This window comes from Bombina bombina, chromosome 1 (assembly GCF_027579735.1).
Source record: "Bombina bombina isolate aBomBom1 chromosome 1, aBomBom1.pri, whole genome shotgun sequence".
In the NCBI taxonomy this organism is placed as follows: Eukaryota; Metazoa; Chordata; class Amphibia; order Anura; family Bombinatoridae; genus Bombina; species Bombina bombina.
The window spans coordinates 1,225,670,191-1,225,689,293 of record NC_069499.1 but is presented as its reverse complement, the minus strand read 5'-3'; the positions used below and the strand labels follow the sequence as shown (position 1 = coordinate 1,225,689,293).

The window sequence follows — 19,103 nt, the reverse complement described above, 5'->3', positions numbered from 1 at the left end:
AAAGGAAGATTTAAGACCTCTCTGTACCAAAGATGATGTAAAAGAGATCATGTCAGAAGTTAAAACTTGGTATACTGATCTGAAGCGTGATCTGTCCAGAGTGACTCAAAGAGTAACAACTCTAGAGGAGAATCACAACACAACCTATAATGATATTCAACATATGTCACGTTTGGCATATGAGCAGGAGGAGACCATACACCACCTTTTGGAAAAGGTGGAGGATTTGGACAATAGGGGAAGGAGGAACAACCTCCGGATACATGGCATTTCTGAGACCATACAACTGGCGGCCTTAGAGGGCTGTGTACAAGACCTATTTCGGACCCTCAAAGGGGATAGCAGTGAACCTGATGTATCCATTGAAAGAGCTCACCAAGCTTTGAGAGCCAAACCACCACCTAAAGCACCCCCAGAGATGTCATCCTCAAATTCCTTCATTTTAAGGACAAGGAAGAAATCCTCAAATATACCAGACAGAAACAGGACTTTAATCATGCGGGTAGCCGCATCCAGATCTTTGCCGACTTGAGTCCAACAACCCTACAGAAATGGAGAGATCTCAACTACATCACCACTGCCTTACGGGCACAGAAAATACCCTACAGATGGGGATTTCCAGTCAGCATCATCGCCACAAGAGACGGAACCACTGCTGTTTACAGAGCCAGGGAGGATCTACCACACCTCTGCGAATCTCTGCAGATCAACATCCAACACCCAGATAACACAGATGACGTGAATATGGTAACGCAGAGATCACACAGCAGGCATTTGCCGCCCTCAGAAGTTAGAACAAGAACAGTCTCCAAAAACCGCATGTCCAAATCAAGCTGACTCTTGTAGGCACCCAGATAATGTGCATTCACTGGCTCGAGGGGACTCGCAATCACTCTAGATGGCTACAGGTTGCCTCATATGTTATATACTAATATTTAAATTAACGGGCTTAGGGGTAGGGATACTGCCCTAAATTGTTATATTATATTATTCTTTATTTGTTGATTGACACTGTTACTTTGTTGCTACATTGCAAATATTATTTTTTTTACCTTGCTCTAGGTTCACCTGTGAGATTGATTGAGCTCCATTTGCTTTCTAGCCACTTAGCTGCAACACACCTCCTTAATCCGATAGTCTAATTATCACATACACATACTAAACCCATCTGACTCTGTGATAGGGCTCTAGCGACAGATACTCACCTTAGTAAGACGCACAACACTCTTCAGCCGTAGGTGACACTTACCGCATCCCAATGCTCCAAAACATCCCAGAACAGGGGAAATATCATTATGACAGACCAGCGAGAGCCACAGAGACAAACCCTCTCACTTATATCAATAAACGCTAAAGGACTTAACAGTCCTGAAAAAAGATCAATAGCATTCCACCAACTACACAAAGCTACAGGGGACTTACTTTTCGTACAAGAGACCCATTTCAAAAAGGGAAGGGAGCCTAAGTTTATAAATAATAAGTACAAGACCTTCTTCTTAGCCTCTGGGCCATCCAAGAAAGGGGGAGTAGGTATATTTTTGAAAAATTCTGTACAGTTTCAACCAAAGTATGTCATAAAAGACCCCACGGGAGCGTACCTAATACTTATAGGGCTTCTCTTCAATACATATGTTACGCTGGTAAATGTGTACTTGCCCAACCAGGGACAACATCTAATCTTTAAGCAAGTGACTCAGTTACTACTTGAGCACATGAAGGGAGTGATGTTTATCGCGGGCGACCTTAACTTGCCATTGGACCCCACACGAGACACTTCAACAGGGCGGACAAGTTCACCATTGAAAGTCATAAAATCCATAAATTCTCAATTACAGCTACTAAAACTACACAATATATGGAGAACAAAACACCCAGACACCACAGACTTCACATTCTACTCACATCCACATCATACATACACTAGGATTGACTATATCGTGGCGGACCAGATAGGACTGTCCATGGTAGAGGCAGCCGACATACTACCAATAACGTGGTCTGACCATGCCCCAGTGAATGCTCGGTCGACTGGCCGAGTGCGCCACCACACTCCTTCCTGTGGAGACTTGACGAAGCTGACCTAACCAACCCTTTGGTCCAGACAGACATTGACGGGACACCAGGACACTATTTTAGGGAAAACACTCCAGCTGACACATCAGCATCCACATCATGGGAAGCACACAAATGTATGGTTAGGGGGGAGTTCACCAAACACAAGGTGAGGAAAATTAAAAAACGATAGACTGTTTGTGAATTCCACCCTTTCTCAAATAAGATATTGGGAGGCGCAACACAAACAAACCCCAACCTCTCCAACCTTCTTAAAGAACTTAACCAAGGCAAGAAACGAGCTCAATAACCATTACATTAGGGAATACCAACACAAAGCTACGATGTTGAAACAAAAATATTTTGATGTAAATAATAAGTCAGGTTCCTCACTGGCCAAGGTGTTGAAACGCCAACAATTAACCACACACGTACACACGCTAGCAGATGCAACAGGAGACACACACAGAGATAGCATCAAAATAGCGGAGACATTTAGGCAATACTACGGAAAACTATATAACATACGGAACGACTGCGGCCAACAAGAAATAGACAGCTACTTGGAGGGGGTGACCTTACACATGCTCGACACAGAAGACATTGAGGCCCTAGACCTGCCGATCACACAAGACGAAATCATAGCTGCCATTAAATCTATGCCAAATGGCAAGAGCCCAGGACCAGACTGGTTAGGAATTAGCTACTACAAAACCTTCATTCACCGCTTGTGCACACCTCTGGCATCATTATTTAACTCATTATTAAAAGAAGGGGCTTCTCAGAACGCATGTTAGAGGCCAATATTACAGTCCTACCCAAACAAGGCAAAAATCCAAATAAGCCAGAAAATTTCCGCCCCATCTCTCTCCTAAACTCAGACATCAAGATCTTTGCTAAGATCTTGGGCACCAGAATTAACAAATACTTACCCAAACTGATACATCAGGAGCAAGTGGGGTTTGTCCCTGGGAGGGAGGCGAGGGATAATACATTAAAAGTCCTACAATTGATGACATATGCCCAACAACACAAAATCCCGTCAATCTTTGTGTCGACAGATGCAGAGAAAGCCTTTGACTGGGTTCACTGGCATTTCCTAAAGGCAGTTCTACATAAAATGAAATTTAGTGATTCCTTTATAGCCCAAATCTTCACACTATATAGACATCCGACAGCACGGGTCAATGTTAACGGACTGTTTTCCGACAAGCTATACATTTATAATGGCACGAGACAGGGCTGCCCCCTCTCACCGATCCTCTTTGCTATAACCATAGAGGTACTGGCCCAAAAAATAAGAGAGGACACACAGATCTCAGGGATCCCCATGAACTCAAGTGAGCACAAGCTTGCACTTTAAGTGGACGACGTACTGCTTACACTGACTAAAATAGAAGTCTCTCTGCCCAGAGTCCTAGTAATGTTTGGGTAATATGGTCGGGTATCCAATTTCCACCTTAATATAACTAAATCCGAGTTACTGAACATTTCATATGACCCTGACATACTCCCGGAGATCCTACAAGACTGCCCACTTCGAACACAACAGACTAAAATGAAATACCTGGGCATTAACATATCACTAGACCCGCAGGTACTATTCCAGGCTAATTACAAAACATACTAGAGCAATATATATGGGGGAATATTAAGCCCAGGATAGCGAAGAGAACTCTGTACCGCCCCAGGGATAGAGGGGGCCTTGGGGTCCCCACATACCCACCTACAAACAGGCTATTAAACTACAGAGATTAATGGACTGGTGCCACAATGACCCCAACAAGGTGTGGGTGCAACTAGATTGTGACATCTTGGTTAAAAGAAACGCTGGCCTCCAGGCTTGGGTTTCAGAGAAGCATAGGTCCACAGCTGTCACCACATATCCCCTATTACTAGACTTTTATACGCATTGGAACAAAATCCAACGCAAATCAACAAACATCTCCTCCACGCATGCACCATTAACCCCCATCTATCAGAATCCTGAAATGCCTTGGAACTACAGGGGGAAGGATGAAGACCCAGGGTCTTCCTTCGGCGACCTGGCGCTCTTGGCCCTCCTAGATGGAGATAAACTTGCACCATTAGCAGACATACAAGAAATGACACTAGGCACACATATGAACTGGCTATCATACTCACAGATCAACCATTTCCTCGCAACTCATCACAAGACAGACGACAGCTTTTGAAAACCTGTGTTTGCAGGATACTCCCACGGCTCACGCCGTTTCACTAACTTATAATCTCCTACTAGTGGAGGACACACACACCCTTCCTACATAAGTAAGGGCATGGGAGAAAGAATTACAAATAGAGATAGATAACATGGAGTGGCAGGCTGCATTCCAGATCACCAAAAAGGCTTCAGTCTCTGTGAGAGTGCATGAGGCAAGCTACAAATTTTTATCAAGATGGTACCTCACACCTAGCAGGTTACACCGCATATACAAGACAGCATCGGGAAAGTGTTGGAGAGACTGTGGGGGTGAGGGCACTCCAGCACATATCTGGTGTTTCTGCCCCAAGCTAGACTCATATTGGGTGGACATCTTCCACCACATTGCACGTACGCTAGGGAAACCACTGCAAAACAGTCCCAAAATGATTCTATACTTCTCACTACCCAAACTAGAGACCAAACAGAGCAGGGCCTTGCTTCTGGTTATGCTGAATAGTGCTAAAATGCTTATTCCAAAATATTGGAAAACAAGGACAATACCATCCTCAGTGGAATGGAGGAAACAGGTAGACATATTGCTGCAGCTTGAAAGGTACCACCATCTCCAACAGGGAACAGCAGACATACATGACCTTATGCTGCAGCAATAGACATTGAGCAACACTGACCACCAACAATAGCTCATACTAGAGTATTGCACTATAAAAGGGAGGTATGAATGCTGACATAACACAACCCCACGCCTACCAAACATAGAAAAGAGAGGCCCGACACACGTAAACATTTGCTTGGGAAGCGGGGAGCATTAATCTAATTATAATTAGGAAACCGAGACATTGTATTAATAGGTGAACCTATAATTCTTTCTTCTGTTAACCCTACTTTAAAGTTACAAACAATGAATTTTCATAAGATTCAATTTGTAAATGTCTATATGTTGTTCATACTGTTAAATATTATTGATTATACTTGAATGGCCGGAGAGCCTATATGGACATGGACTTTATAAAGGTGCTGCGAAATTCCGCAGTAACCACAAACATGGCATAAGTTGCCAAGAAAACTCTGGAAAATTGAAAAATGTGATGTTTTAAATGTTATGCATAATGTATTAAGTTTTTCAATAAAAACAACTTAAAAAAATAAATAAAAAAAATAAAAAAAAGGTCATGGATAGAAGTAAGCTTGTTGCAAACAGAGCAAGAGTTCCAGAGTGCACAAGTAAAGAGGATAGTGGCTTTAGAAACAAGAGGAATGTGAGTAAGGTTACCAGAGTTTTGTTTTCTGAGTCTAAGGAAAGGTACACATGGATATGCATGGCTAGGGAGTTGTTGGGGACCAGGATTAGGGGAGATGTCACCAGCAGCTAGTATGAGCAAGAGGGAGAGTGACATGAGATGAGATGCAGATTTGCAGTAATGAGATGAAGTGTAGAGATACAGTGCAGGGGGAAGAGAGGGTGTTTATGAATGTGTAAAGTTTATGAGTACAAAAGTAAGGTGAGTTTAAGAATATGTGTGTATTCGTTTTCAATAAGGGATACAAAGAGAACACAGCACATTTTAAAATAGAAGTTAGTTTAAAAATGTCTTAAAATTACATGCTCTATCTGAATCATTTAAGATTAATTTTGACTTTCCTATACCTTTAATAAAACTATCCACTCTTTTTTTGAGGGGGGGCGATTTTCCCCAAGAAAACAAGAAAATGGTCTCTTGTGTTTATTGTTATTTAGGTTTTTTTCACCAGGCACTTGTCATGTATTTACTAAAAAAAGATACCCTTATTAACTTTAGTTACACCTACTAAAATGCATCTGCACGGTTATACATAACTTTTTGGTGCATACATACAGAAAATGTATTTTTTTATATAGTAAACAGGATTATTTCTTGCAATAACTGAAAATGTCTAACACTCACAAAACATTGCACAGTGCAGGTAACTGATTATTTTATTATGCATCATATTTATACAGAATCATTGAAACAACTCTGGAAATTAAATGGGCAAAATGGTTACATTCAGTTCTTATTTAAATGTAAGCAAAGACTAGAAATTCCTGGATTTATGTCCTCAGACACCTCACACACTAATGCTCTTTTCTTTTCCAAATGTTAATGTTTGCGGGACACCAACTTCATTCTAAAGGGTTTAGGAGTCTGGGAGATACCAAACTGTGGTTCAAGGTCAGGAGATAATGAAGGATCTGGCCAATGAAATTCAAAGTTAATCATCAAAGCTGTGAAAAACAAAAAAATCTCCATACGGGCAAGATTCTCCCCGAGACAACTTCGTGGCCCTGATAATAAAAAAGAAAAGAAAGAAATTTAGAAGTGAAAAAAGAGAACCCCTTAGACAACAAACCTCCATTACAAATGCAGACACATAAACATTCTATGCTAACAAGAAAACATGATTAGACATATCTAATCAACATTTTTGCTGATCATTAAAGATAATTAAAGAAATCATTAGCTGTTAATTAGCTGTCTACATGTTTTAATGTCCCTTTTTTCTCACATAATTTTGAAGTTTCTATATTCTTTCTCCCCTCCCAGATGATCCTTTTTATTCCCTTCCATTCCTAATTAATTCACCTTTCTCCAAACTCTCCACAGGGTATTTCACACTAACTTCACCCTAGTCTTTTGTTACCTCCTCACATTCCCATTTACAAGACTTTCCCAGACTGGCTCCCATCTTATGGAACTCTTTGCCTCGCTCCACAAGACTCTCCCCTAGTTTTGAAAGCTTCAAGCACTCCCTAAAGACTCTACTGTTCAGGGATGCATAGAACCAACACTAACCATCCTATCTCCACTGCTATCCCCTTGAACCCCTTAGCATGTAAGCCTATGAGCCCAGCTATTTGAAGGTCACCTTCATAAGCCTACTACAACAATGCAACTCTCGGCAGGGCCCTCTACCCATTTGATCCCTGTAAATGTTATCTTGTATACTGCCTATGTTTATAGCGCTGCAGAATCTGTTGGCGCTCTACAAATACCTGATAATAATAATAACCTCAACGTGACAAAAATATGATCACAATCGGGGGCTTGGACATAGAGTGTAGCACCTCAGCTTCAAAATATACTCTATTCTTACAACCACAATTCTTCTTGGTATTTCTCAGGGAGTTTTATTGTACAGTGCTGTGTATGCAGTCTGGTGCCAGAGTAGAGCTACCAGCTGGCCTCTAACAAATTCTAGCAAATATGTTGATGATTTGGCACAATGGTAGATGGGGTCACACAATCCCCCCCACCCCAAAGCTCTACCTTAGCCTCCACTCTTGGAGGCCTATTTATCAAAGGTCTGGCGGACCTGATACGACAGTGCTGATCAGGTCTGACAGACCTCGCTGAATGCGGAGAGCAATACACTCTCCATATTCAGCATTGCACCAGCAGCTCTAGTGAGTTGCTGGTGCAATGCCGCCCCCTGCAGATTTGCTGCCAATTGGCCGTCAGCAGGGAGGTGTCAATCAACCCGATTGTACTCGATCGGGTTGAATTTTGGCGATCTCTGTCCGCCTCCTTAGAGCAAACGGACAGGTTATGGAGCAGCGGTCTTTAGATCGCTGCTCCAAAACTTGCGTTTCTGGTGAGGCTGAAGACTCGCCAGAAACACGGGCCCTCAAGCTCCATTTGGAGCTTGATAAATGGGCCTCATCATCTCAATAAGTATATTTTTAACAACAGAGCATTCATTTTACCCCATGGCTGCCAGTAACATGCAGATCAATAATTGTACCTCTTGCTTGTCAGTAACACACATAAACAGAATTTTATGACTGCCCCTCACTTCTTACTGCTGAGTGGGTGGATCTTTGTGGGTTAGTGTTAGGTTTTTTTAAAATCTTTTTGGCTGTTTTTTTTTTTAGACTAGGGTTTAGGCTTTTTGTAAAAGAGCTGAATGCCCTTTTCAGGGCAATGTAAAAGAGCTGAATGCCCTTTTAAGGGCAATGCCCATACAAATGCCTTTTTCAGGGCATTGGGTAGCTTAAGTTTTTGTTAGAGTTAGGTTTTTTTATTGGAGGGGTTGGTTGGGTGGTGGGTGTTACTGTTGGGGGGAACCTTTTAAGGGCTATTGGTAATTTATTGTAGGCTAGGGTTTTTTTTATTTTGGGGGGGCTTTTTTATTTTTATAGGGCTATTAGAGTAGGTGTTATTGTTTTTATTTTCGTTTATTATTTTATTTCGTTTGTTATTTTTCGTAATTTTAGTGTTCGTTATTTTTTGTAATTTTAAACTTTTTTAAAATTTTTTTAGTAGTGTTAGTTTTTTTTTAATGTGTATTTTAGTTTTTTTAATTGATAGTTATTTTAATTTTAGTATAATAGTTTAGTATAATAGTTATGTTAGGTTAATTGTTAGTTTAAACTTAGGTTTTTTTAAATTTCACAGGTAAGTGTTTATTTTAAGATAGGGATTTTGTAATTTTAATATAAAGTTAGGGGGTTGTTAGGTTTAGGGGTTAATAGTTTAATTTAGTTTTTTTGCGATGTGGGGGGCTGGCAGTTTAGGGCGTTAATAGGTTTATTTAGGGGCAGTGATGTGGGAGGCCAGTGGTTTAGGGGTTAATAACTTTATTTAGTGGAGGCGATGTCAGGGAGCGGCGGAATAGGGGTTAATAGCTTTATTATAGTGTCGGCGATGTTGGGGTGCGGGGAATAGGGGTTAATAACTTTGTTATAGTGAGGGCGATGTCGGGGAGCAGCGACATTGGGGTTAATAACTTTTATTAGTGGCGGCGATGTCGGGGACAGCAGATTAGGGGTTAATAACTTTATTTAGGTGGCAGCGATGTCGAGGGCAGCCGATTAGGGGTGTTTAGACCTGGGGTTTATGTTAGGGTGTTTAGGGGTTTAAACGTAACTTTTTTTCCCCATAGACATTAATGGGGTTGCGTTACGGAGGTTTTCATTCCGCGCTTCAGGTGTTTTTTTCTAACACTATCTCCCCATTGATGTCTATGGGGAAAGCGTGCACAAGCACATATTCTCAGCCCTTGGATTTTGTGCGGTATGGAGCTTATCACCACCATATCGCACGCACAAGAAGGCTTTTCAGAAACTTGTAATGGCAGCGCTATGGGTGGTGAAATAACCCAACTTTTGCTGCGTTCGTTTTGCACCCTCTATAGTGCAAAACTCGTAATCTGGGCAAATGTTTGTAAAACAAATTAACATCATTTTCAATAGCCAAACTCCCCTGAGCATTTCCTTTATTTGGAGGAGCAAATCTGGGCTTTAGTCTGTATACAACAAAGCTAGCCACTGGTTTAAAGTTAGTATAGAGTGAATAGTTTTGCAGTTGTTATAAGTTAAAGCCAATGAGGAACATATATGTAGCAGGATTAGCCTTGATAAATCTGCAACTTGCATTTGAAGGTCTAAGATATACAAATTTCTCTATTGTCAGAGCTAATTTACATGAAAGGAGGTTAAATAAATAATGACAATATATTGCAAAGCTGTTTCATTATTTATAACTAAACATGGTATGTAGCAATCTCAATGTGCTTACTGTCCCTTTAAGTGATTAACAACTTGTGCTCAAGCTTGTACTCTAATCTCAGCAATTCAGTTTGTTGTGAAAACTAGGTTAGGAACTGTTCACCTTGATGGTAAATTATATCTAAGAAAAGTGCAGATCTATTAAACAAGAAAACAGTGAGGGTAATCAGACCTAAGGCCATTTCCTTATCCAGCCTCTTTCTGTTCCTATGTGCAACATGCTGAATGACCACTAGGTGTATGAAGGTTTGTGGCACCAACATTGCTGAAGAACTGATCAGATGAAACTTGTTTTGCTTTGATAATATAACTTTATTCTTTTTCCATCAACCCTACAAGATATACAAATTCAATTGTTGCCTCTCATTTGTTGGACAGCAATGGTCTAAACAGTAGATAATGTAAAAAAATGTAATGACACTTTGTGAGAGATAGTACAGTGTCTGTGTTGGTTATCTGAATGCAATACATTTTACTAGTGACACAATAAATATACTGGTTTATACCTGCAGAGAAGGGCAAAAAGCTTTCCACCTTAATCAGCTCCCCATCCTCGTTCAGAAAGTTCCTTGGATTAAACTCATGTGGATACTTCCAGTGATCTTCATCATAGTGCACAGACGATAAGTCTGTGATAATGACTGTGCCCTAGATAGAAACAAAAATAATTTTATTGACAAGACTAGAAGGCAGAGTGATAAAAACTCTGATTAAGTCATGAAAGATGTGTTTGGAAATTCACGCTGTTATGTACTAAAAATGTTTGCATGTACTGAAAATTGCAGAGTAGAATGGGGTATAGAAATAACTGAAATCAAAGTACAGCTAAGTAAATTACTTTCATGCACAGTGTTACTGTAAATCAGTGCAATGCACAATACATTTGTGACTATAAATTAGTACTATGTACTGTACATCTGATGGTGTAAGATAACAATATGCACACATAGCTGGGTGTATGAACTAATAAAATACATCATAAAGTTGTGTCTAGGTAAATTAATAAAAGGAAAAATACATTTGGGAGAATTAATTAGGAAGGTGCACAGCACAAGAGAGTGTAAAAATCTGTAAAACAAACACTACAAATGGGTGTGACTGTAAAATAAAAAGCACAATTGAGTCTAAAAAATAAATATAAATAAACAGGAGGGCAAATCTGTAAAATACATATTACAGACTGTAGTTAAAATTAATATAATGTATGGTACAGCAGGGTGTATACATTAGTAAATTACATGGTGCAGCAAGGTGTATACATTAATAAATTACATGGTACAGCAGGGTGTATAAGTTAATAAATTGCATGGTACAGCTGGGTGTAAAAATTAGTACATTGCATGGTACATAACAGATGGGTGTATAAATTAGTAAATTATATAGTACAGGTGGGTGTATAAATTAGTAAATAATATAGTACAGCCCGGTGTATAAATTAGTAAATTACATGGTGCAGGTGGGTGTATAAATTAGTAAAATGTATGGTGCAGCAGGGTGTATAAATTAGTAAATTACATGGTGCAGCAAGGTATATAAATTAGTAAATTACATGGTACAGCTGGGTGTATAAATTAGTAAAATGTATAGTGCAGCAGGGTGTATAAATTAGTAAATTGTATGGTACAGCAGGGTGTATAAATTAGTAAATAACATAGTACAGCTGGGTGTATAAATTAGTAAATGACATGGTACAGCTGGGTGTATAAATTAGTAAATGACATGGTACAGCAGGGTGTATAAATTAGTAAATTGCATGGTACAGCAGGGTATATTAATTAGTAAATGACATGGTACAGCATGGTGTATAAATTAGTAAATAATATAGTACAGCAGGGTGTATAAATTAGTAAATTGCATGGTACAGCAGGGTGTATAAATTAGTAAAATGCCTGGAACAGCTGGGTGTATAAATTAGTAAATTGCATGGTACAGCTGGGTGTATAAATTAGTAAATTGCATGGTACAGCAGGGTGTATAAATTAGTAAATTGCATGGTACAGCAGGGTGTATAAATTAGTAAAATGACTGGAACAGCTGGGTGTAAACATTAGTAAATTGCATGTTACAGCTGGGTGTATAAATTAGTAAAATGACTGGTACAGCTGGGTGCATAAATTAGTAAATTACATGGTACAGCTGGGTGTATAAATTAGTAAATTGCATGTTACAGCTGGGTGTATAAATTAGTAAATTACATGGTACAGCAGGGTGTATAGATTAGTAAATTGCATGGTACAGTTGGGAGTATAAATTAGTAAATTGCATGTTACAGCTGGGTGTATAAATTAGTAAATTACATGGTACAGCAGGGTGTATAAATTAGTATATTGCATGGTACAGTTGGGTGTATAAATTAGTAAATTGCATGTTACAGCTGGGTGTATAAATTAGTAAATTACATGGTACAGTTGGGTGTATAAATTAGTAAATTGCATGGTACAGCTGTGTGTATAAATTAGTAAATTACATGGTACAGCTGGGTGTATAAATTAGTAAATTGCATGGTACAGCTGGTGTATAAATTAGTAAATTACATGGTACAGCTGGTTGTATAAATTAGTAAATTGAATGGTACAGTTGGGTGTATAAATTAGTAAATTGCATGTTACAGCTGGGTGTATAAATTAGTAAATTACATGGTACAGCTGGGTGTGTAAATTAGTAAATTGCATGGTACAGCTGTGTGTGTAAATTAGTAAATTGCATGGCACAGCTGGGTGTATAAATTAGTAAATTACATGGTACAGCTGGGTGTATAAATTAGTAAATTATATGGTACAGCTGTGTGTATAAATTAGTAAATTGCATGGTACAGCTGGGTGTGTAAATTAGTAAATTGCATGGCACAGCTGGGTGTATAAATTAGTAAATTACATGGTACAGCTGGGTGTATAAATTAGTAAATTACATGGTACAGCTGGGTGTATAAATTAGTAAATTGCATGGTACAGCTGGGTGTATAAATTAGTAAATTGCATGGTACAGCTGGGTGTATTAATTAGTAAATAGCCTGGTACAGCAAGCAAGCCTTTATATTTGCACAGTAACTCTGTTGAGCCTGCTCTAATTGGGTCTGTTGTATTGATTCTCTGTTAAAGTAAGATTGTCTGTTTAAGTATAATAGTTAGCTAACCAAGTTAATGTTTAAATAATAAATTGTTTTAATTTATTTCTACAATTCCATTTTTTTTTCTGTCTGTGTGGGTAATTAGGGGTATAATTATTTTCACCTGTGTGGGCCTATCAAGCCTGTATATTTAGCACAGTAACTCTGTTGAGTCTGCTCTAATTGGGTCTGTTGTATTGATTCTCTGTTAAAGTAAGATTGTCTGTTTAAGTATAATAGTTAGCTAACCAAGGTAGTTAGGCAAACAAGGATTTGGAGTAACCAAGGGGAAATATAATTATTTTATATTTTTAAGTTAAACCTTTTATTAAGAATGTGTGAGAATCTCATTCAGTGTACAGCTTGCCACATGTTTGCAACACTGGAGCAGCGACTTCTGGGATTATATGTTTGTGGCAAGTGTGAGCATATTGTCTCTTAGAAACTCGTATTGGGGATCTGGAGGAACGAATTGCAACACTGCATGAAATTCAGACACTTGAAAGGGAAATGGATAGGACTGAGCTGGTTGTTAATGGTTCCAGCAGTGGGAATGGGGAGGATTCAGATGAGGAGACTCCAGGATGTAGCTGGGTCACAGTTAGGGGGCGAAGTAAAGGTAAGCGGAAGAGACAGGCCAGTTCTGAGCTGGTACACCCCAATAGATTTGCCAGATTAAGTGAAGATGTTGGGGATATCAGTTCGGGGGTGGCAGTGTCAGAGACGGCTGTTTTGCCTAGTATAGTGAACAGTCCTTTAGTTGTGGAAGAGCAGCATACTATGGTGGGCAGTCCTTCAGTCATGGAAGTGGGGCATACAAGTCAGGGACTGAGGCAGATGTTGGTGGAAGGAGACTCTATTATTAGGAAGGTTGATATGGTAATTTGTCATCCAGACCCTTTACATAGAACAGTTTGCTGTCTTCCAGGGGCTCATGTTAGGCATATTGTGGAGCATATTGATAGATTGTTAGAGGGATGTGGGTCTGATCCTGCAGTCATGGTGCATATTGTTACTTAAGGAATCAGCGGGAGATGGAGAGTCCTAAAAAAATGACTTCAGGGAGTTAGGTAGCAAGCTTAAAGCAAGGACCTCCAAAGTAATATTTTCTGAGATATTACCAGTGCCGTGTGCTAACTCAGTAAGGCAGAAGGAGCTAAGGTCTGTTAATTCATGGTTAAAAACATGGTGTAAAAATGAGGGGTTTGACTTTTTAGAACACTGGGCTGATTTTTCACTAGGGTACAATTTGTACAGTAAGGATGGATTGCACCTGAATGAAATGGGTGCAGGTATGTTGGGGGAAAGGATGGTAGCACGTTTAGAGAACCTTTTAAATTAGGCAAAGGGGGGGAGGGTCAGTTAGAACACAATAGAACAGAGAGATCAGTCTGTGAATATGTCACTCCCTTAATATCTCAAGGAAGGGATGACTTAAGAAATGTCACATTAGAAAGTATAGAGGAAAGCACACCAAGTAGCAGCAGAAAACACATGAAAATTAAATGTATGACAACAAATGCAAGAAGCATGACAGGTAAAATGGGGAAGCTGACGATCTTAGTTGCAGAAGAGGACTATGATGTTATCAGTATAACTGAAACTTGGTGCGATGATTCACATGACTGGGCAGTTAACTTAGAGGGGTATACTTTATTTAGGAGGGACAGGAATAATAAAAGGGGTGGAGGAATCTGCATGTATATTAAACCTAACCTTAAACCTACAATAAGGGAAGATATTTATGATACAAGTGACAATGTAGAGACCCTGTGGGTTGAAATAAAGAGTGTGGGGGGGAAATCCTAAAAAAATATTACTAGGAACATGCTACAAGCCCCCCAACATTAGTGACCCGGAGGAAACTCAACTACTTATCCAAATAGGTAAGGCTGCTAATAACAGTGCTGTATTAATGGGAGATTTTAACTACCCTGATATAAACTGGGCCAATGAAACTAGCAATTCAGCTAAGGGGGATAGATTTTTAAATGTTCTCAGGGATAACTTCTTGTCACAATTAATAGAGGAGCCGACTAGGAGTAAAGCTATATTGGATTTAGTGCTATCAAACAATACAGATATAATATCAAACATAGAAGTCAAAGAACATTTGGGTAACAGTGATCATAACATGGTCACATTTGAAATCTCTTTTCATATGCAGTGTCTTAAAGGTTTAACTAAGACCTTTAATTTCAATAAAGCAAAATTCAACGATTTAAGGAAATCATTAAATAATATAAATTGGGAAAATGTTTTCTCTAATAAAATACAGAGGATACATGGATAATATTTAAACATTTGTTAAATAAATATACATATAAACAAATACCATATGGTTATATAAATAAAAATAAAAAATTAAAGCTGTTATGGCTAAATAAAAATGTGTTAAGAGAAATTAGGAAAAAACGTAGGGCATTTAAATTATTAAAAGAAAATAGTACAGACTCAACATACAATATTTATAAGGAATGTAACAAAACATGCAAAAAAGCTATCAAATTAGCCAAAATTGAAAATGAAAAATTAATTGCCAAGGACTCTAAGTCTAACCCTAAAAGGTTTTTTAAGTACATAAATAGCAAAAAATCTAAGAAGGATAATATAGGTACATTAAAATGTGTGGAGGGTAGCATGATAAATAATGACAGGGAGAAGGCTGAGGTACTAAACCAGTTTTTTTCTTCAGTATACACAAGAGAGGAACCATTGGATGATACTTTGGAACAAAATAGAACATGCCAGTCCATATCATTAACTGGGTTATGTTTAGAGGATATCAGGAAAAACTGGATAATATTAAGGTAAATAAAACTCCAGGCTTAGATGGAATACACCCAAGGGTGTTAAGGGAACTTAGCACTGTTATAGAAAAACCTCTACTTAATTTTTCAAGACTCATTATCCTCAGGCATGGTACCCCAGAATTGGTGTAAAGCTGATGTGGTGCCACTCTTCAAAAAGGGAAGCAGGGATGATCCAGGAAGCTATAGACCAGTTAGTCTGACATCAATAGTGGGGAAGATATTTGAAGGGATTATAAAGGATTATATTGATGAGCATATTCGTGTAAACAAGATTATGAGTTCTAATCAGCATGGCTTTAGGAGAAATAGATCATGTCAAACTAATCTAATTAGATTCTACAAGGAAGTAAGTAAAAATATAGATAAAGGGGAATCAGTTGATGTGATATACTTAGATTTTGCAAAGGCATTTGATACAGTGCCACATGAGAGATTAATGCACAAAATTAAGGGACTGGGAATAGCTGAAAATGTTAGCTCATGGATAAATAACTGGATAAAAGATAGGGAGCAACGAGTAGTAGTAAATGGATCATACTCAGATTGGACAAAGGTAATCAGTGGCGTCCCCCAGGGATCAGTACTGGGCCCTGTTCTTTTAAATATTTTTATAAAGCAAGGATTAAATAGCAACATCTCTATTTTTGCAGATGATACTAAGTTAAGTAAGGTCATTAGGTCAGAGCAGGACGAACTCTCATTACAAAGGGATTTGCAAAAATTAGAACTATAAGCAAGTAAATGGAAAATGAGATTTAATACGGAAAAATGCAAGGTTCTAAATTTTGGATGTAAAAATAAGCAGGAAACTTATTTTTTATATGGGACAAGACTTAGCCAAACACAGGAGGAAAGGGATTTGTGAGTAGTAATAGATAACAAGCTAAAGATGGGTGCACAATGCAGGGTAGCGGCTTCAAAGGCTAATAAGATACTAGCATGTATTAAAAGAGGCATTGATTTAAGGGAGGATAGCATAATTATGTCACTATTTAAAGCCCTGTAATACCTCACCTTGAGTTTGGAGTGCAGTTCTGGGGACCGATCGCTAAAAAAGATATTGCAGAACTAGAAAAAGTTCAGAGAAGGGCCACAAAGCTAATAAGGGGATTGGAGAAATTAACCTATGAGGAGAGGCTAGCCAAACTGGGTCTGTTTTCTTTAGAAAAAAGGCGCTTGAGAGGTGACATGATTACTTTATATAAATATATTCAAGGCCCATATACAGAGATGGCAGAAGCTCTGTTTATACCAAGAACATTGTTTCTGACAAGAGGTCATAATTTAAGGTTGGAGGAAAGAAGATTTAATCTCCTGCAACGGAAATGTTTTTTCACTGTAAGAGCAATAAAATTGTGGAACTCATTACCAAAGGAGGTAGTGAATGATAATACCATAGATGCATTTAAAAATAGCCTGGATACATTTCTGTATATAAACAAAATTCATGGATATGATTGCTAGTATTAAATGGGGTTATTTAAGCTTAACTGGAGCTTTTTGTAAGTATTTTAGATTTGTATAGGTTGAACTCGATGAACTTCAGTCTTTTTTCAACCTTATCTACTATGTTACTATGTTACAGCTGGGTGTATAGATCAGTAAATTGCATGGTACAGTGTGTATAAATTGTTAAATCACACAGCTAGGTGTAAAATGACTGAACTGCAAGTACTGTACACATAAAACAGTGTACAAAATAGCTAGATAGATAAACTAATGGATTACAGGATCTGTATCTTTAAAAGTCCACTTACTCTACACCCCAGAGGTCTCACCTTTGGGATGTTGAAGCCATTCAGCTGCACATCTTTTATGGGTGAGTGAGCTACTCCTAGAGGGACTACACTGGTGAAACGCTGCACCTCTTGTAAAACAGCTTGGGTGTATGGCATGCTTGTTCGGTCCTCATAATCCAGCTGATCTCTGTCTCCCCGAATTCTGTCTATTTCCTCATGGCATTTTTCTGAAATACAAGTTAAAAAAGTATCACCACCCAGTTCCTGCAATAACCACACAAGTCCACTGTGGTTAGCATTATCCCAGCAAACTGAGAAGTATTTTGTACATTGACTTTCTGGATCAGCAAACTGAGAAGACATATGACACCATGTTTTTCAGCACCAGCAACATAAGAGTATAAATATTGTACCTTGCATTTCTGGATGTGCCATCATGTAAAGCAAACACCACTCAAGGGATGCAGATGTTGTCTCTGTGCCAGCTATAAATAGGTCACCTACGCAAGTGAACAAATTATGTTCATCAAAGGTCTTCTTCTGGTTTCCAACTCTTGCCTCCTAAACATAAAGAAATGAGATAACAGATTATGGAACAGCTGGATGTGAAGTTTGCAATCAAACACCTATTAGTTTCCCCCAGGCCTAATATTATTGATATTTCAGCTAATGTCAAGGACCATAGTTTCTATAGTATGGAGCCATTTACTGGTTTTCACCTTATTATCCCCTGCACACACACACACACACACACACACACACACACACACACACTCTGACTCACACAACCTCATTTGTCTACATGCACTACCCATTACTACACTCTTAATATAAATATATTCACATGCCTGGTCCAGTTCTTCCAGATAGCAGTCTATGAAATCTCGTGGTTCACCAGGTATCACAGTCTTTTTGTGCTCCTCAAGAATCGTTTTTAGGAATCCAAAAACTGTGTTTACATTCTTGAAAATCTTCCGATGTGGTAGTGGGAGATACTGAACCACCGCAAATGCATTGTACAACTATGATAAGGATGTAAACAATGAGTATTCAAGAAGATGCATAGTGAAATGTTCTGATCTACCAAATAAATATATAATGGAACTGTTGGGGCTTTGAGGAGATTATACAATTATATTTATAGTAACCTGCTTTATGTGAATATATTAATCATCATTATAGGGACATGAAACCCACATATTTTTTCTGTCATGGTTCAGATAGAACATACAATTTTAAACAACCTTTAAATTTACTTCTATTACCAAATTTTTTTGTTTCTTGGTATCTTCTGTTAAAGGAGCAGCAATGCACTGCTGGAAGCTAGCTGAACACATCAGGCAAGCTAATGACAGGAGGCCTATATGTGCAACCACTAATCAGCAGCTAGCTTCCAGAAGTGCACTGCAGCTCCTGAGCCTAACTAGGTGTTCTTTTCAACAAAGGATAGCAAGAGTACAAAGCAAATTATAAAATAAAAGTTATATGCTATATCTGACGATTATGGGTTTCATATCCCTTTAAGGAAGACATGATATGTAAAGCTCCCAAATATCTCACATTATGCTGATAGGGTTTCAAAACTTGGTCTTACAAATGTCCCAATTTCACAAAGTGAACAGGAGAACTACCTAGACATGCCCATGGAATAACCTCATGTCTCCAACATTTGCCCATGTCCCAC

General features: G+C 38.6%; 1 protein-coding gene across 1 annotated transcript in view; it reads right to left on the bottom strand.

Annotated features, from left to right (window-relative positions):
• Positions 1–6,173: 6,173 nt before the first annotated feature.
• LOC128647716 (cytochrome P450 2J6) overlaps positions 6,174–19,103 on the bottom strand; it is a 37,226-nt gene continuing 24,296 nt past the window's right edge. The window contains exons 5-9 of the mRNA XM_053700458.1: positions 18,268–18,441; positions 17,833–17,980; positions 17,459–17,646; positions 10,268–10,409; positions 6,174–6,539 (exon numbers count right to left, since the gene is read on the bottom strand). Coding sequence (XP_053556433.1) covers positions 6,355–6,539; positions 10,268–10,409; positions 17,459–17,646; positions 17,833–17,980; positions 18,268–18,441 — 837 coding nt within the window. The 3' untranslated portion in view covers positions 6,174–6,354. The remainder of the gene's footprint in view (positions 6,540–10,267; positions 10,410–17,458; positions 17,647–17,832; positions 17,981–18,267; positions 18,442–19,103) is intronic.